This window comes from Pseudorca crassidens, chromosome 7, assembly GCF_039906515.1.
Source record: "Pseudorca crassidens isolate mPseCra1 chromosome 7, mPseCra1.hap1, whole genome shotgun sequence".
NCBI classification, from domain to species: Eukaryota; Metazoa; Chordata; class Mammalia; order Artiodactyla; family Delphinidae; genus Pseudorca; species Pseudorca crassidens.
In genome coordinates, this window is record NC_090302.1 from 86813261 (window position 1) to 86834122 (window position 20862).

The following is a 20862-nucleotide window of genomic DNA, read 5'->3' on the forward strand; positions in this document are numbered from 1 at the left end:
GGACCAACATAATGGATGAATTAGATGTTTCTCTTCCATACAAAATTTTTACCTGCTGGTAAACAGAAACAAGTGCTATTCTAGATGAAGCATTTTATGAAAACACGCTAATTTTTAGTATCTGTCAAACAATGGATACCTATTTACAGAGCAAATAGCCATATAGTTTTTCTTATTAAGACCCTGTGGTAGGCAGAATAATGATCCACCAAAGATATTCACATGCTAATCCTTGGAACCCATGAATATGTTACTTTATATGGCAAAGGGACTTTGTTGATGTGAAAAAGGGTATAGACCTTGATATGGGAGGATTATCCTGGATTATTGGTGGACCCAATCTTATCATGTGAGCCCTTAAAATCAAATAGTCTTTCCCTGCTGCAATTAAAGGGAGATGTGACTATGGAAAGGTCAGGGGGATGCAACATTGCTGGCTTTGAAGACAGAAGGGTGTCCATGAGCCAAGCAATGTGTATAGCCTCTAGAAGCTGGAAAAGGCGAGGAAACATACTCTGCAGAGCCTCCAGAAAAGAAGGCAACCCAGCTGACACTTTGATTTTAGCCTAATGAGACCAATGTAGGGCTTCTGACTTACAGAACTATAAGATAACACTTATATGCTGTTTTAAGCCATTAAGTTTTTGGTAATTTGTTACAGCAGCCATAGGAAACTAATATAGGCCCATGCGGGCTAATCTACTTCAATGAAATATCCTACAGCATACAAAAACATTTTAACATGTGAGGAAGCATTTCTGGATTAATCTACATACAACGTCTGGAAAAGTATTAGATGAGCAGTATTCATTAATTCCTGAGTGGTATGCTGCCCTGAAGATGCTTACCAAAACAGCCTGATGGTTTGCTTAGTGTTTACCCATAACGTGTTATACAAACCACTGGTAACTTGGCATGGTACACGAAAAAACACTTTCAAGTTTTCATAGTATCTTTACCTTTGCCTTCTACTTAGGGCATGTGTTGCAGGTTCTGTACTCAGAAAAGTTATTTATAACTTACTATATTTTAGTATATGACCTAAGAAGATATGCCTCCTCTGGGTGTCCTGAGCCGTCGGTGTCCACACGGCTGAGGCGGCACTCCAAGCGGGAACCGCTCGCCTCCTAAAGTCCCTGGGCGTCCGGCAACTCGACGATGGAACCAAGCGCCTAATATAAGCCACAAGATACGATCGCGGGGACGACGGTCTCCTGCCAGGCCGTCACCCTCCTTACCGGTCCTTAAAAGACCCACTGCAGGCCCACGCCCACGAGCATCTTTCTCCCTCCCTCCGCAACCGCAAGAGCCGCTGCAGGCTAGCAGGCGATATGAAACTTCGCGATACTTGCAACTATCGCGGTTCTTTGTGTTACCGGTTTCCTAGAGGAAAGACGGCCGGAAGATCGCTCCGCCCATGTCAACCAAGCTTTTGTTCTCGTGAGATCCCGAAAACAGTTTGGGGGCCAGTTCTCGCGGGATTTTCCGAGTCAGGGCTGGAAGTTGTGGTGGGCCCCAGAGCGAAGCCTATTACTGAGAGGGAGGTTAGGGGGTCGACCTGCCTGCTTGTTGTCCTCCCCCGGCGGCGGAGCCCCAGACGATTAGGTGAGCGCCGCCTTGCCAGCTTCCACAGCGCCCTCCGGCTCTGCCGCTGTCTCGAACGCAACCGGCCCTTCTCCCTGGACCCCGTCAGGCTCCACCTTTGCTCCCTCTCGTCCCGTGACGTCGGGCTTCGGGGGCGGGGGGCTATGTACAGAGGGCGGCGGCAGGTGGAGTTGGCCGCCGTCCGCCCGCCAGCCTCCTCCTGGCGGTCCTCCGCCGCCTGTCAGGTGTTAAATGCAACCAGGCTGCCAGGCCCTTCCCCCTGGCCAGATGGATCTCTCTGTCCCGAAGCCCCTCGCGGAAACCAACAGCAAAGGTATAAGCTCCGAGCTCTCCTCTCTCCCCAGACAACTGTCTTTACTGCGTAGGGTTGGACCTGTTCCTGCCAGTTCCCTTGGGGTTGCGGTTTTACCCTGCGGCTCCTGTGAGTGACAGCTGGAGATTGTGAACCACCTCTAGGGCTGGGACAGTTCTTTGTGATTCAGAGTTGAGAACCTGCACTCTGAAGCCAGACTGCCTTGGGATCTAGTGCTGGCTCTGACAGTCATTTGCTGAGCAACTTTGGGTGGTTTCCTCGTCTGTAAAACTGCTATCTTTGCTGAGTGAGTTCTTGTGATTATTAAATGAGATGGTGTTAAGCAAAGCATTTATGTGACCCAGTGTCTGGCTCATAGTAAACTCTAAGTAAATGTTTGGCATTTTTATTCTCTGTTCTTGTATGCCTCAGTTCTTAGTGAATGGTAGATTTGTTATTAAGTAGGTGAATAAAGGTTGAGATATTTCGTTCAGTTTATTACACAAAGAGCTTAATATATGATGTACTGAGTCAGGATCACCTTTAATGGGTCACCAAGAGAGGGTTTAAGGAGGGTATGGTTATCTGCCACAAGTCATCTGGGATGGCTTCTTGACCCTAAATTAATAGCTTTCATTATTAATAGTGACATAACAAAAGCTACCAGATATTGAGTGCTTGTTTCGTGCCCAGAAATATGCTAATTGTTTACGTACATGTTTTCCTTTGAGGAAGATACTGATCTCATTAAATAGATGAGGGATTCAGAACTAAAGTTCAGAGACGTTTAAGTAACAAGCCTCAGCTCTGACGGCTAGGAATTGATGACACTATAACTCAGGGACCACAAATATAAATACCTATAGAAACCTGGCAGGTGAAATAAATGGATGAAGCTGCTGAGTGGAGATTATAGTAACTGGAATGCTCATACCTCATTTAAAAGGGGCAGGGCTACTCAGTTCCAAGGAATTGTTCATTCACGTGTGAACTGGTATAGCATTGTAGTTACAAGTTCAGATAGCTTGGTTCAAATCCAGGCTCTGCCACTTTCTAGCTGTGTGACCATGGTTAACCTTTATCTGTTTCACCATTTGTAAAATGGAACTAATAATATTACTTACATGAAGGGTTGCTGTGAGGCTCAAATGAACTACTACATCTAAATTGCATGCCTGGCACACATAAGCCCTCAAAATGTTAGCTATATATAAATATTTGTTAATTTGATAAGTATTTGAGTTTCAAACATTGTCCTAGGTGCCCAGAATATGGCAGTGAACACAAGTCCCTGCTCTGGGGAACTTATATTTAAGTTGAGATAAACAATAACAGACAGTTCATATTTTTCTCTGAAAATGGTATCAAGCAGGGTGAAGGAAGAGAGAGTGGCGGGTTAGAGTGGCTATGTTAGATTGGGTGGTCAGAGAAGATACCTCTGAGGAGATGCCATTTGAACAGAACCCTGAATGAAGTGAAAGAATCAGTCACTTTGGTATTTAGGAGGAGCATTGGCGGAAGGAACAGAAATCTCAGGAGCCTAAGGTGGGAGTATGCTTACCATGATTGGGGAATAGCAAGGAGGCCAGTTTGGAATGAAATCAGGAGAGAGGGAGGAAATGAAGTTAAAGAGGAACACAGGGACCAGATCATAAGGAGCCTTACCCCTATTCAGTCCAATAGGAAATCATCCTAATTTAAGCTATTTGTTATGGAGTTTGAATACTGAGAGATAACCGCCCTGCTCAAACTTAACTGAATCTATTAATATTTAGTTCTAGAAATTACCCAAACTCAGGAACCAAATAGACTTCTGTAAGTTGTTGTGTGAAGCCCATGAGGATTTTGCACATGCTGTATGTGCCCTCTGATATTCTCTTCTTAGATTTCCTTACTTTATTTAATTAAATTAAATTAATTAATTAATTATTTTTTTTGCAGTACGCGGGCCTCTCACTGTTGTGGCCTCTCCCGTTGCGGAGCATAGGCTCTGGACGCGCAGGCTCAGTGGCCATGGCTCACGGGCCCAGCCGCTCCGCGGCCTGTGGGATCTTTCCAGACCGGGGCATGAACCCGTGTCCCCTGCATTAGCAGGCGGACTCTCAACCACTGCGCCACCAGGGAAGCCCCTAGATCTCCTTACTTTTTAAACTGTTTCCTCAGTACCTCTTTCTTACAGCACTTTGTTCTGCCAAAGCACTTATAGCAATTTCATGTGTGTGAACTTTTGAGTATTTGTCTTTCTCATTAGATGTCAAGGTTCTATGAGATCAAGGATGTGTTTTTGTTAATAAATTCAGCTCTTTTATTGAATGCCTACTGTGTGCTGGTCCTGGGGATAAAATTTTGAAGAATACAGACATTTTCTTGGAAAAGATACTATTCTCTAGTGAGAGGCAGATAAAAAAAGTAAACGTGATAATTAAACATTGTGATATGTGCTATAGAGGCAATAAAATAGTACAGAATAGTGGGGTTCCCTACTTTAAATAAGGTGGTCTGAGATAAAATCTCTGAGGCGATGACATAAAAACACCTGAGAAAAGACCTGTTTAATATGCTTGAGTCAAGGGAAAAATTGATAGATTAAGTTGGAGAGGTAAGTAGGGGAAGATCATACAGGGTCTTACAGGCCATAGTAAGGAGCTTGGACTTTATTCTTTGTGCAGTGGGTCATTATTAAAAGATTTTAAATTAAAGATTTACTAATAATTTATATTCTTAAATAGTCACTATTGCTGCTATGTGGAAAATGGATTGTAGAGGGAAATAGTGTCAGCAGAGAGAATGCTTAGAGAATGGAGGATAGAGAATGGAATTTGTAGCAGTAATTTAGGAGAAAGCCAAAGTTTGGCAAATTACAGTCAAGGCCGAATTCAGCCTGACACTTGTTTTTTTGTAGATAAAGTTTTACTGGAGCACAGCCATACCCATTTGTTTATGTGTCTGTGACTACTTTTGTGTTACAAGGGCAAGAGACAGTATAGCCTGCAAGATGTAAAATAACAAGTAGCTAAAATCTGACTCTACAGAAAAAGTTTACCAACAGTTGTTTTAAAGTGATGGTGGCATGGAGGAAAGTGATGCTTTTTTTTTTTTTTTTTAGGTAGAGCCAGCAGGACATTCTGATGGAGAGGATGTAGGGACTAATATATAAAGAGGAATAAGGGCTGACTAAAGGTTTTCTACCTTGAAAAGTTGGTTAGACAATGATGGCCTTTTAATGAGATTTGGAAAGACTAGTTCTAAGCAAGGTTTAATCACTATCATTTTTGACATTGGTTTTCTTCATTTTAACTGTGTGGTACAGTTCTAGCAAATAATTGTGTTAAATCATATATGTTGAATAATAAATAAATTAATGAATTAAGTCTTTAAAAATTAGAAGGCGTTTGCTGGATAGGTAGACAAAGCATGTGAAACAAATAATGTATTAAGAATTGTTGCAAGGCTTAACGTAGGTTTTAAGGCTCAAACAGTACTGTTATGAAAATAGGGCCCATCAACCTATTTTTTATCCCTGTATAGTGAATAAATGTTTTATTTTCACATTAAAACTCTTCTCTTTTAGAATAATGTAACAATTCTCAAACAGTTTGGATGCAAAGATTAGAGTGGGAGAACAGATTTTTTTTGCTGATTGTTATATAAAAACAACCTTATCAAAATTAGAATAATGGTTTTACTTTTGAGGAACAACTGATGAGGAATAGTATAATGAGCTCTTCTTGCTGAAGAGAATATAGATGTACTAGTTATAATCATGAATGTTATACAAGCCTGATTCAGCATCAATAGGAAGTCCCTGGGAAACTACCAATGATATGTGATCTCAATGACAAATATGTGAGAAAAATAATTCCTAGTATCCTTAAAATTGTAGCTATACAATTCCTCTGGGATTCTTGCTATAAGAAATTCCATTTGGGAAATTATTTTTGCTTAATTTCCTCTATTTGGTACCTTTTAACTCTACCAACAGTATACTCTGTAGAGGCCCTCTTCCTCATTCACAGTGCTTTATTTTCTGAATAGAAAATAAAATAGCTCTACAGTTAAGCACAGAATAAATTTGTACATAGAGACAAGTCAGACTCTTCAAAGAATAATAGAATCTTAGCAGAAAGAGATCTTAGAATTCATCTCTTTTTTAAAAACCTTGGCTCTTCAAAACCTAGAAGGGAAAAAGCTGTGACAAAGCTGGTACATATCACTCTAGTTGAGTTGGGAGATTCCCTTGATTAGTTGTATACAGATTCAAGCAACATTTTAGAAGCAGCAATATTGACAGTGAGAAGAAACAGCTGTCTTCAGAGAAAGGAGATGGAGTAACTAAAAAAGCAGACAGAAGAATCACAAAAATATTGCTGTTCAGAGGATTTTAGCTTACCTGTTACCAGGTCCTATTCAGTGTTACTCTACCATATCATGAACGTTATACCTAATGTTCATGAGTCATCATGAATATTTAAATAAGTGGTTCTCAATCCTGGCTGTGCATCAGAGTCACCTTTTGAATTCAGCAGTAACAACCAAACACAATACTAAAACCAAATGCCCATGGCCCATATCCACTGAATCAGAATCAACAGACGAAGCATATATGGGGAGATTATGACACACAGCCAAGGTGAGAAAAACTGGAAATAAATTATGTACCCTTTATTATGATAATATACTTGAGGAAAATATACTTTAGGAAAATATTTATACATGTTATAAGTATAATTTATCTTGTTTCAGATTTTGGAAAGGGTATTTATGTGAGGAACACTTTTTTCTCATAGCAGTGGATAAATGAGCTGTTACTTTATAAGTTAGATTTGGCAAGTTTATTTTCTCTTTTATTATTATAGATATATGGCATCCAGGAGAAAGATGTCTCGCCCCTTCTCCAGATAATGAAAACCTTTGTGAAGCAAGCATAAAATCTATCACAGTGGATGAAAATGGGAAGTCATTTGCAGTCATCTTATATTCAGATTTTCAAGAAAGGAAAGTACCTCTTAAAAGACTTCAAGAAGTGAAATCTGTTAAAGATTGCTCCAGGAATTTTATATTTGATGATGAAGATTTGGAAAAACCTTATTTTCCAGACAGAAAATTTCCATCATCTGCTGTTGCTTTTCAATTATCTGAAAATGGAGACTCTATTCCTTATACTATTAATAGGTATTTGAGAGACTACCAAAGGGAAGGAGCCCTGTTTCTCTATGAACACTTCATCCAAGGAAGAGGGTGTATTCTTGGTGATGACATGGGACTTGGAAAAACAGTACAGGTATTTATTTTAATTACTTTATAATTAAAATTCAATAAAGTCATACATATTATATCATATATATTACATACATGAATGGATACCATATGGAAATTTCTGTTTGTATCGCAGATCTTATAATTGTTTCGTGTGTGTGTGTGTGTATGTGTTTGTGTTTGTCTCACACAGTACTTAAGGATGGTGTTTAGTCATTATTTTATCTTCAATATTTATTTAGTACCTATGAAATACATTATTTAAAACGATGTTATAGTATAACGACTTGTTTTTACCTTTGGTAATACTAGTACTAAGATATCAATTATATTTAGAGTAATTTAACTTTCTTAGTAATACCTTATGGAAGGAAAGCATTCTGACATTTGTTAAGCTACATAGCATGGTTAAATTGACTTCTGCAGGCCTTTTGTGCATATTGTTGGAGTTTATCAAAGCATAAATTTCTTAGTCTGGGATCTCTGGGCCACTAGGAGTTCTATTGGTGGACTTCAGAGAGGCCTCCTATTTCTCTAAAATGTGTGCCAGAATTTGTATATGTATATACTTTTCTGCAGATAGGCTCTATGTTAGTTATCTATTGCTGTATAACAGATTATTCCAAAATGTAGCAGCTTAAAACAATACACATTTATCATATTAAAGTTTCTGTGAGTCAGGAATCTGGGTACCATTTAGCTGGGTCTTCTGGCTCTGCCTTTCATAAGGCTGCAGTTATTTCAAGGTTGGACTAGGGAAGATTCACTTCCCAGTTTGTGTGGTTGTTGCAGGATTCATTTCCTTGTGAGTTCTTAGACTGAGGCCTCTGTTTCTTGTGAGCTATTGGCAAAGCCCTTCCTTGGTTCCTTACCACATGGACCTCTTCATGGTGCTTCTCACAGTGTGGAAGCATGCTTCAACAGGGAGAACAAGTGATCAGGCAAGAGAGAGCACTACTAGTGAGACACAAGTCGTGGTCTTTTGTAACCTAATCACAGAAGAGACAGCCTTCATTTTTGCCATATTCACATCATTAGAAGCAGGTTGTGAGGTTCAGCCCATACTGGGCTGAAGGGGGGACATTAAATAAAGTTGTGGATACCAAGAGGTGGGGATTATTGGGAGCCTTGTCAGAAGCTGTGTACCACAAGGGTTTATAATCCAAAAAGATTAGAGTTCTGAACCTAGACTTTATACTAAGCAATCACTCTGGATTTTCAGGAGTGTTTGTCTAGTGTGATTAAGTCCTTCTGTGTTTCCATCTTTACAATTGAATTTAAGCTATTTTATTCTTCATGACACCTCCATTGTTAGTGGAGTTCAAAGGTAAGCGAAAAATTAAGTTTAACATTTGAAAATAGCCAAATAATAGCTTTGTATAAAGCTCTGGTGTAAAAAGCTAGGGTAAAATTAAGTCCCTCAGTAATCATAGTGTGTTTCTATTAGCCATAATCTATTTTCCTTTAATCTCAGGCAATGCACATAGTTCTAGGCTTGCACATTGAAGGTGTTAAATAATTGCTTGTGGAATAAAACGAACTTACTTTCTCAGGAGAAGAGGTTCCAAGAATAAAGATAGGAGCCTTTTGGAAACTACCATCTGTGACCAAGATATGCAGATGAATATTAAAGGAAAATAAATAATAAAGCCCTTCTGTGACTGTCTTTACATATACTTCTACTGTTTTTGCCCATGCTAGAATGTTCTTTCCCACATGTCTTTGACTAGTCAATGCCTGTTCATCTTCAAAATCAGAAACATGAGGGAGCTACAAAAAGTGACCTGCAATTTGGGAAACCCTACCCTAAACCTACTAAATACAATTCAAATTCTTCTGCACATTTTAGGCTCATATTAAGCTTTCATCTTGGAAGCTCATGTCACAAAGAAATTCCCTTTATTTTACATTTTATAAGATTATTTTAAAAGTGATTTTACTGCACAATTTTATATTTTCTGACACACTGAAATCATTGGAAGGCTTTGAGTTGTATTATATGCTATGACAGTGCTGCTATGAATATCTTTGAGGGCTCACCTTCTCAAGATTAGGAAATAGTTTTTGTACTAATTTTGATACATAGCTGGATTTATCTGATCCTTGAGGACCTAGTTCACTGGTTATTATTCTTGTAACTCCGAAAATAATTTCTACACAAACAGGCGGTTTGGGGAGATCCATTTAAGATAGAGCTTCTGTAGATAGGATGACTAACCCAGTTGAAGAAATGTGGACAATAGTTAATGAGCTCACTAGAATTTCAAAATGTAGTAGAATTAGGTGAAAATGTTCTATGAAAATAGACCATTGGCAATTACTCTTTGAACTATAGTAGTAACTTCTTCATTTTGTTTTCCTTTTCTCTGATCTCATCCCTTAAGTTTTCCCCTCGTATATTCTAACTTGGCCGTAGTATGAAATTGAGCTCTTCTTTTTAAAAATGCTTGTTTTACATACCAAAAAAGTTTGCTTCCCTCATTCCAAATTGAAAAGTGGGTAAATTTAATATTTTAAATTCTTCAAAGGATGAGGATTTAAAAATATCCATTTGATCTACTGACTTGGAAATCATTGAAATCTTTGAGTAAGAGCCATTTTGCTGGAGTATTGGGGGCACAAGCCAGAATAGAGTAGGTGAAGACATGGACACCAGAAGTATGCTCTTCTCTTTATATGACCTAGTAGTAGCTGAAGGAGGATAGGATTTCTATTTTGTTTGTTTTGTATCATTTGGGGATAGGGGGAACTTGAGTATGTTTAAAGTGAATTGGAAGGATCTGATTGAGAGGGAATAGTTTCATATACAACATACATAAATATATACATGTATATGCTTCATATGTGCATGTCGATGAACACACAGACATACATAAATATGCAAAAAATGGAATCCCTACTACCTTACAAACTGATTTTTCCTCAACATCTTGTTATGAAGCTTTTAAAACACATAGAAGAGCTGGAACAATTGTACAATGAATACCCACATACCTACCACCTAGATTCTGTTAACATTTCATTATATATGGCTTATTAACATATCCATCCATCCCACCATCTTTTGTTGAGTTTTAAAGTGGCATACATTAGTATGTTTTATCCCCAAACACTTGAGCATGCATATCATTACCAAGGTTCAATATTTAATTATAATTCTTTTTTTTCATTTTGAAGTAAGATTTACAATGAAATGCAGAAATCTTAAATGTACCCACAATTCCATGAGTTTTGACAAATACATGTCTCTGTGTAATCTGGCTAAACTGTGTAAGCTCTTTCAGGATATAGAGCATTTTAACTCCAGAAGATGTCTTCACATTCCTTCCTGCCACCCCCAAGAGACATCATTGTTTTGCTTTTTTATATCATAGATTAGTTTTGCCTTTTCATATAAATGGGATCATACAGATGTATTCTTATATAAGGCTTCTTTTACTTAGATAATATTTTGTGATTCATCTTGTTATTGAGTGCATGGGTAGTTTGTTTCTTGTTACTGCTGAGTAGTATTGCTGAGTTGTATGGATGCTGCATTCTGTTTATCCATTCTCCTGCTGATGGACACCTGAGCTATTTCCAGTTTTTAGCTGTTAGAAATAAAACTGTTAAGAACTTTCTTGAACAATCTCTTGTGTACCCCTTTCTCTTGGGTAAATAATTAGGAATGGAATTACTTGGTCATAAGGTGATGTGTGTTTAGTTTTGTATGAAACTGACACTTTGGAAACACTTTTCTTTCATTCCTAGCAACAATGTATCAGAGTTATGGTTACTCAATAACCTCTCAAAATTTGGTTTTGTCAGACTTATTAAATTTTTGTTGGGTGTGTGTATCTGTAAGTTTGTGTGTTGTTTACATATTTTATTAAGGTATAATTGACATACAATAACTGTAAATTTATAGTATATATATAGTATATATATAGTATATACAATTTGGTAAGTTTTACATATATTTATAGTATATATATAGTATATATATAGTATATACAATTTGATAAGTTTTACATATATTTGCACCCAAGAAATGATCACTGCAGTACCACAATCAAAATAATATATCACTCCAAAAGTTTCCTCATGTCTGTTTGTGCCCATGATTTTTTCAACACCAATAATTCTATCACCACTATTTTCACTTTTAATTTTTAATTGGACTAAGAAGTTAAATTGGGAAAGAATGCAAAATCCTAGATTTTTATGAAAATTTCTTAGTGTTTTACAGAAATCTCACACCTAATTCAAAGGTAATTTGAAAATGACTATATATTTACATGATATTTAAACAGCTAATGTAACTATAATAAACAATTTCACCTGGAATATACAGGTTTGGGAAACTGACCTTTGATAATCAAACAGCTCAAATGATAGTAATGGAGTTGAATGGGCATTTACTATAAGGCCATGTTTCTCAAAAGTGTGATTTCTGGACCAACAGCATCAGCATTACCTGGAATTTGTTAGAATTGTAAATTCTTGGGTCTTATCCCAGACATACTGAATCAGAAACTCAGGGGGTGGGGCCCAGCAATCTGTGTTTTAACAAACCCTCTAGGCAATTTGAAGTCCACTAAAGTTTAAAAACCTTTGCTCAGACTATACATTTTTCAGAGGTGATGGAAAACTTGTTAATCTGGTGAGTTGGTTCAGTGAAGGTTGATTAAGAGAGTGTTTAGTCTATGTGAATATTTATACATAAGATGACCATTTCATTTTTAAAATAAAATTTTAGAAACAAATGATATTAGAGATAATCTTGTTCAGCTTCTTTAAATGAAGAAACTGAGGCACAGGAGTAGTAAATGGCTTCCCTCTAAGGACATATACAGGAAGTAACCATTTTAATTTCCATTCTAGTACTTTTTTCCCCCTTTTTTCTTTTCCCTTTGCTGCCTCCATCTTGCAACCTTTTGTTCAGCTTCTAATTAACTGTATTCATTCATTCAATTAGTTGACATTTATTAAGCACTTAGCGTGGTCCAGGCCCTGTGATAGGCACTGAAGAGCCTAATATAAATGTGCATGATCACTACCCTTACAGAGTTCACGAATGATGATGAAAAGAAATGTAGTTAAGGGGCCATCACCCAGTCTGATATTCCAGTGGAATTAAGTGGAAAAGCAAGCCTGCCTGGGGGTGTCAAGGAAGGCTTCCCAGGAAGTTGGTATTTTCATCCTTTGCTTTTTTTGTTGGGTTTGCTTTTGAAAGTTCACCAAAATTTAAAACTAATTTGAGTGATATCAGTTAGGACGTTGAGGTTTTTCTGGTTTCTTTTTTTCACTGATGGCATAGTTCTAGTACAGTGTTCGAAAGGTTTATCATAAAAGAACTCATTCATTGAATCAAAGTGATTTTGCAAATCTTAATTTGGTAATTAGCTTTCATAGGCACAAAGTCTTAAAACACTACTATTAAATAAGTACATATGTGTTTTACATGTTTATTTCCCCATCTGCTATGCGAAGAAGATGGTATTAGTACTTTTTGAGCAGCAGAGGAGAGATAAAATTTTGCAAACCGTAAAGATTTTCTTTGAATCTTTGTTTTTATATTATTTGATATTATAAAAAATGTCATTACTATACATTTTAAAAATATAGGTATAGTAAACCTCAATCCTGAGAGAAATGGTGGGATTGCTGATAATCATAGCTTTCTTAGGTTATTGTCAATACTGTTTTTTGGATAATGTGATCTTTAGTTGATTCAAAAGCTATACTAAAATTTAAAATTTCTTTAGATCACAAGTCATGTTGTTCACTCAGGAATATAGTAATAAAGAAAATAATCATATTGTCTTTATTTTCATTCATGGAGAATGAAAATAATGCCATGACATCCAATGAGAAAGGTGAATTAACCTCCAGAGGCACAAAGCCTTTAACACAGAAACAAAAATGTCTTAGCATTTTGAAGATAAATTGCTTTTCTTGTTTTGGCATGTACTTCAGGTTTTAGGAGTAGAAGTTTGTAAAGGTAAATGGGCTAGGTCCCCTTTTAAAACAGCACTTTGTTGTTTCTGTAGTTTAAAGCAAGTAAAAATCATCATACTTTTTGAAGTATGATTCCAAAGTACTTGCTTACCTTTTTATCTCCCAGGGAGATGAAAAATAAGGAAAGTAGGCTTTTTTTTTTAATCCTGTAAGAAATAAACAATTTTTGCTCTGCCTTCTGTTGGTCTAAGAGGAGGTTTGTTGCGTTATTTGCCTGTCTCTGACTTATGCTATATATCATGAGCTGACTGTGTATGAGAAAAGATGGTCTATAAAAATGTTTGCCTGACAGTTTCAAAGGAACGCCTGTAAAAACAAAGCTTTCCCAGAGTGATATATCATTTCTGAAATGCAGTTTTTGGCCTTTTACTGTTCTATAGGTGGCTGATTAAATAGTTTTTTGTTCTTTTCATCTTTAACCATAATTTTAGAACTACTGTATTCTACATTAAAGCATGTTCTGTTTTTTTTTTTTTTTTCAGATTAGCTTTGTAAACCTGCATTGTAAATACGTTGTTCTCCTGTGAATTACAATTTTGATAGACCTCTCCTATGCTAGTATGAGTGATAGAGATGGCTAGATCTACCCCAAAATTATGTATTCCCTTTGCCTTCTTGGAGTTGTGGCCAAATGACAAAGAATACGTTTCCCAGTTCCCCTTTCATGTCTTGGGCTTGTCAACAGAGATGAGGGTGGAAGTGATGAGTGCTATTTACAGTCTTGGTACATAAAATCCACCTGTGCTATTCTTTGCATTCTCTCTCTCTCTCTGTCTTCTGGATGTTGACACATTACTGCTAGCATTAACCCAATATAATGAGCTAAAAAGTTTGTCAGTGGTTTTAAGTTAGCCTCTCTAGTTAGTGTGTATTCTCAACTAAATTCAAATTTATTTTCATTTCAACTTACATTTTAGGGGGTAGATGAATAATCTGTTAGGAGGTAGTATAGACTATTTTAAAGGGATGCAAAATTTTTCTTTAAAATCATTAACGTATTTAGTGAATTAAGTAAAGCTAATCCATAATTAGAGCTTACAAATTTAATCATCTTTTATGGAACTTCTTCTAAAGATGAGATTTTTCAGTAAAATAGACATTTTATATAGCTTTGTTTCATGGAATTTGACAAGTTAGAGCTAAGATTGTATAACAGATAGATGAACAGATTGAATTATCATAATTAGGACTATATAAGTGTACCTCAGAGATATTGTGGGTTCAGTTCCAGACCATTGCAATAAAGTGATATCATAATAAAGCAAGTCACACAAATTTTTTGGTTTCCTAGTGCACATAAAATTTATATTTACACTATGCTGTAGTCTATTAAGCATGCAATAGTGTTATGTCTAAAAAAACAATGTACATACCTTAATTAAAAAAATACTCTGCCACTGCTTTATCAACTAAGTTTATGTTGTATTCTAAATCCTTTGTTGTCATTTCAACAGTCTTCATAGCACCTTCACCAGGAGTAGATTCCATCTCAAGAAACCACTTTCTTTGCTTATGAATAAGAAGCAACTCCTCATCCTTATAGTTTTCTCATGATATTGCAGCAGTTCAGTCACATCTTCAACCTGTAATTCTAGATCTCTTGCTATTTCCACCACATCTGTGGATACTTCCTCCCCTGAAGTCTTGAACCTTATAAAAGTCATCCATGAGGGTTGGAATCAACTTCCGAATTCCTGTTAATGTTGATATTTTGACCTCTTTACATGACTCATGAATGTTCTTAATGACATCCAGAATGGTGAATCCTTTCCAGAAGGTTTTCAATTTACTTTGCCCAGATCCATCAGAGGAGTCACTATCTATGACAGCTATAGTCTTATGTAGTATATATTTTAAATAGTAAGACTTGAAAATTGAAATGACTTCTGATCTATGGGCTGCAGAATGGATGTTGTGATAGTAGACATGAAAACAACACTAATTTTATTGTACATCTCCATTAGAGCTCTTGGGTTAACAAGTACATTGTCAATGAGCAGTAATATTTTGAAAGGAATCTTTTCTCTCTGAGCGGTAGGTCTCAACAGTGGGCTTAAAATATTTAGTCAACTGTGTTGTGAACAGATGTGCTGTCATCCAGGCTTTGTTATTCTATTTATAGAGCATAGGTAGAGTAGATTTAGCATCATTTTAAAGGGCCCTAGGGTTTTCAGAATGGTAAATGAGCATTGGCTTCAACTTAAGTTACCAGCTGCATTAGCCCTTAAGAGAGTCAGCCTGTCCTTTGAAGTTTTGAAGCCAGGCATTAACTTCTCCTCTCTAGCTATGAAAGTCCTAGATGGCATCTTCTTACAATATAAAGCTGTTTTGTCTACATTAAAAATCTGTTGTTCAGTGTAGCCACCATCATTAATTAGTTATCTAGATCTGGGTAACTTGCTGTACGTCGGCACTTGCTGCTTCACCTTGCACTTTTACGTTATGGAGATGGCATCTTTCCTTAAACCTCATGAATCAACTTTGCTAGCTTCAAACTCTTATTCTGCAGCCTCTCACTTCTCTCAGCCTTTGTAGAGTTGAAGAGAGTTAGGGCCTTGCTCTAGATTAGGCTTTGGCTTAAGGGAGTTATTGTGGCTTGTTTAGTCTTCTATCCAGATCACTAAAACTTTCTTCATATCAGCAATAAGCCTGTTTCAATTTCTTATCATTCATGTGTTCACTGGAGTAGCACTTTTCATTTCCTTTAAGAACTTTTCCTGTGCATTCATAATGTGGCTGTTTTGTGCAAGGTGCCTAGTTTTTGGCCTGTCTTTGCTTTTCACATGCATTCCTCACTAAGCTTAATCATTTCTGGCTTTTGATTTAAAGTGAGAGACATGTGACTCTCTCTGTCACTTGAACACTTAGAGGTCACTGTAGGGTATTAATTGGCCTAATTTCAATATTGTGTCTCAGGGAATATGGAGTTGCAAGGAGAAAGAAGGAGAAAGGAGAACAGCTGGTTGGTGGAGCAGTTAGAATACACACAACATTTGGACATTAAGTTTGCTGCCGTATGAGGGCACAGTTCATTGCACCCCAAAACAATTAGAATAATAACATCAAATATCACTGATCACAGATCACCATAACAAATATAATAACAGTGAAAACGTTTCAAATATTGTGAGAATTACCAAAATGTGACACAGAGACATGAAGTGAGCAAACGTTGTTGGGAAAACGGCACTGATAGACTTGCTTGACACAGAGTTGCCACAAACCTTCAATTTATAAAAAACACAATTATATGTGATGTGCAATAAAGTGAAGTGCAATAAAATGAGGTACGCCTGTAGTTTTCCTGTAATGAAACAATCTGAGATGAGTTAAGAGGAAAGCAATGGATTAGGTCTTATACTGCCTCATTTAAACTGTTATATGGTATCTAATTGGTATCTTTTTTTTGCCTTTTCAGTAGCCTTTGAAGACCAGTTGCCTATAATTTAAAAGAATATACATATCAGTGTGTGTGATGGTATGATTACAAACAGTAAAATGTACACATCCTTAAGATGAATGAGTTTTGACAAATATATATATATGTGTGTATATATATTTGTAATCAATACTGTAATCAAGGTATAGAACATTTACCTCACCATAGAAAGTTTCCCCATGTTCTTTTACAGTTAATACCCCAGTTGCCTAAACTTTTTATTATACATTTTCTATGATTTTTTTCTGTTTTAAGTTATATTCTAGGAAGTGTTGAGAACCCAAGGTGTTATGAATACTTACATCATCTGTGAATTCAGTAAATTCTAAACTTTAGCTACATATCTTTGAATGCAAAGTATAAATAACTTTAAATTGACTAAAAAAATTATAAAGTGGAAATAGTGGGCATGCATCAAAGATCTTTTATCAGGTTATATTAAAAATACTCAGGAGGTGGGATCAAGATGGCAGAGTAGGAGGATGCGGAGGTCACCTCCTCTCCATAGACACATAAAAAATACATCTACATGTGGAACAATTCTCACGGAAAACTAACTGGAAACTGGCAGAAGAACTAACAAGCAAAGCTGCAAGAAAGATCACCACATAACCAGGTAGGATGGAAAGAAATGGCATTGGATCAGGACCTGCATGCCTGGGAAGGATCTGAAAGAAAGAGAAGGTCCACATGGGCAGACCCTTTCCTCAGGAGCGAGCAGGTTGAAGCACAATCTGGACATCCCAGTCCTGGCATCCTGTGTGGAGGAGACAGGCTCCCTTTCCTGTGGAAAAAAACACTGGGACAGACAGAAGGGCTGGAGAAATCTAGACTGTATTCCAGGGAATGCACGCATGCTGGCTTGCCAGCAGTCATGGTGGAGAAAGCCTTGCACTTATAGCTGCCACTTTGATGCACTTGCCCATCTGAACTGGGAGAACACCCCAGCCTCCTTCACTCCACACTGCAGCATGGCCAACCGAGCCCTGGGAAAAGACTCAATCTTGCTACAGAGAGACAGACCAGGGGGGGCCTGGTGTGTGATCTAGGTGGGGTGGTGGCCATTGTCAGCACACGCATGAGGCAGCAGGCAGGACTGCTGCAGCCACTGTCAGGGCCTGCACAGGTCAGTGCCACAAGAACACACTGTGGCAAAGTGCTGAACCTCAAGTAGACAGGCCCTGGGAGAGGACTCAATCTAGCTATGCAGACAGCCTGGGAGGCCTGAAGTCTGATCTGGGAAGGACAGTGGTAGCTATTGTCAGTACGTTCAGGAGTATGCAGTGGTTCATCTCCCAGTGAGAACGCCCTGCCTCTCTGCGCGCTCCACACCACAGCTTAGTGCTAGATCTGGGACAGACAGGTCATGGGAGAAGACTGCCTCAGAGGCAGCCCAGATCTCTTGCAGCTGTACAGCCACCTGAGTTCCTGTAGCCACAATGCCCTGACCCCCAGCCCACACCACACCCCAGCCTTGCACTAAATGTGGGATGAACACAACAGAGAAAGGGATGTAAATTTGGGCTGCTTCTGAGCAGAGCTGCAGCTACCTACACAGGCTATGCACAGGTAATCTGGAGTACATGAGCCTCACGTGCTTCAGCAATCACAACCTTTGGGGCAGGGCATGCACTTGAGGACAATGGAGCTTGATTGAACATGACCCTCAGGGCTTCTACTCCAACAAGTGGGCAGCAAACCCCACCCCTGACAGAGTGGCAACAGCCACAGAGCAGAGAGGACATTACGCCTCACACCTTCATAAGCTTTAGATGCTCTGACGAAGCCAACCACACCCCCTTTCAAGAAGATAATGGCTAGCATACCCTGAGGAAAGATGTGGCCGGCATCCATACCAAAGCCAGCCCTTGCACCAAAAACATTGGATGCACAGTCTACAGAGGGACACTCCCACATAAAAACATTCCTTCAAGACCACAGTAGACAACTGTTTCTCCTAACTTCATAGAGACAGAGAAAGTTAAGTAAAATGAAAAGGCAGAGGAGCTACTCCCAATTAAAAAATGAGAGAAATCCCCTGAAAGAACAAATAATGAAACAGAGCTCATCAGTCTACTAGACCTTGAGTTCAAAAAGGTGGTAATAAAAATGCTAACTGAATTAAGAAAGATTATCAATATAAATGCAGCTCACTGTAACAAGGAACGAGAAACTATAAAGATGAACCAACCAAAAACAGACAATTCAATTGCCAAGGTAAAAAACAATCTGGAAGCAATGAATAACTGGCTAAATGGCACAGAAGAATGAGTAAGTGATCTGAAAGCTAGTTAATGGAAATCACCCAAACAGAACAGCAGACAGAAAGACAAATGAAAAAAAAAAAAAGCAACATACGAGATCTATGGAATAATATAAACATGCCAACCTATGCAAAATAGGGGTTCCAGAAGGAGAAGAGCGAAAGAAGGGGATAGTAAATGTATTTGAAGAAATTATGGCTGAAAACTTCCCAAACTTAAAGAAGGAAACAGATATCCATGTACAGGAAGCACAGAGGGTCCCAAGCAAGATGAACCCAAACAGACCCACACCAAGACAAATCATAATTAAAAGGGCAAATATTAAAGAAAGAGAAAAACAAAGAGTCAGTTTCAAGGGAATCCCCATAAAGTTATGTAGAAACTTTGCAAACCAGAAAGGTTCCAATTCCTGGAAGGGAAAAACCTGCAACCTAGGATACTCTACGCAGCAAGATTATCATTTAGAATAGAAGGAGAGAGAAAGAATTGCTCAGACAAACATAAACTAAAGGAATTCAGCAATACTAAACCTACCCTAAAAGAAATATTGTAGGGTCTTCTCTAAATCGAAAAAGAACAAGAATCTATAGGAAAGGGAAAATCACATTAGGAAAGGCAAATATATAACAGGATTGAAGATCATATAAATAAGCCAGTACGTAGGTTAAAAACCAATTAAAAAATTATAAAAGTGATTACAACTACAATAAACAGTAAAAGGATAAGGATGAAGATGTAAAATAGGACATCAAAATCACAAAATGTGGGGGAGGGGAGTATAAAAACATAGATCTTTAGAATGTGTTTGAATGTAAATGTCAATTTAAAGCAATTAGATATAGTTATGGTTCAACATACTTGAACTCCATGGTAACCACAAATTGAAAATGTATAATTCATAGAAACCAAAATGAAAGGAACTCAAGCATACTACAAAGGAATTCATCAACCCACAAAAGGAAAAACAAAAAAGAAATGAACAAAGAACTATGAAAACAACTGGAAAACAAGTATTAAATTGGCAATAAGTACATACCTATCAATAATTACTTTGTCAGTGGACTAAATGCTCTGATCAAAAGACATGGAGTAGCAGAATGAATTAAAAAAAACAAGAACCTCCAATATGCTGCCTTCAACAGACTCACTGGAGAGCAGAAGAGACAGACCCTGAAGGTGAGGGAATGGAAAGATATTTCATGCAAATGGAAGTGACAAGAAAGCAGGGGTAGCAATATTCATATCAGACAAAATAGACTTTAAAACAGAGGCCATGAAGAAAGACAAAGAAGGGCATTGTATAATGATAAAGCAATCAATACAAAAAGAGGATGTCACACTTGTTAACATATACACACCTAATATAGGAGCCCCTAAGTATATAAAACAAATACTAATAGACATAAAGGGAGAAATTGACAATAATAAAATAATAGGAGAATTTAACATCCCACTGACATCAATGGACAGATCATCCAGACAGAAAATCAGTAAGGCCACAGAAGTCATAAATGACACAGTAGACCAGTTGGATGTAATTGATATCTAAAGGACACTACATTCCAAAAAAAACCTCTCAAAAACCCCACAGTACACATTCTTTTCAGGGGTGCATGGAACATTCTCTAGGGTAGATTGCATATAAGGTCACAAAATAAGCCTCAACAAGTTTAAGAGGATAGAAATTATTTCAGGCATTTTTCGTGACCACAGTGGTCTGAAACTAGAAATCAACCACAAAAAGAAAAACAGGAAAATAATGAAAATGTGGAGACTAAACAACATGCTACCAAAAAACCATGGGTCAACGATGAAATCAGAAAATACCTTGAGATAAAAAAGATGAAAACACAACTTTATAAAATCTATTGGATGTGACGAAAGCAGTTCTTAGAGGGAAGTTCATCACAACACAGGCCTTCCTCAAGAAACACTAAAAATTTCGAACAACCTAACTTACCACCTAAAAGAATTAGAAAAAGAAGAACAAACAAAATCTAAAGTCT

The 20862-nt window shown here is 37.5% G+C and overlaps 1 protein-coding gene across 6 annotated transcripts in view; it reads left to right on the top strand.

Annotated features, from left to right (window-relative positions):
• Positions 1 to 1454: 1454 nt before the first annotated feature.
• Positions 1455 to 20862, top strand: part of ERCC6L2 (ERCC excision repair 6 like 2) — a 139363-nt gene continuing 119955 nt past the window's right edge. For 3 of the 6 annotated variants that reach the window (XM_067744830.1, XM_067744828.1, XM_067744829.1), the window contains exons 1-2: positions 1466 to 1918; positions 6754 to 7178. In XM_067744830.1, the coding sequence (XP_067600931.1) occupies positions 1837 to 1918; positions 6754 to 7178 (507 nt within the window). In that variant the 5' untranslated portion in view covers positions 1466 to 1836. Of the gene's footprint in view, positions 1919 to 6753; positions 7179 to 20862 lie in introns of all 6 variants that reach the window. The other 3 variants (XM_067744826.1, XM_067744827.1, XM_067744824.1) reach the window with 3 other exon arrangements.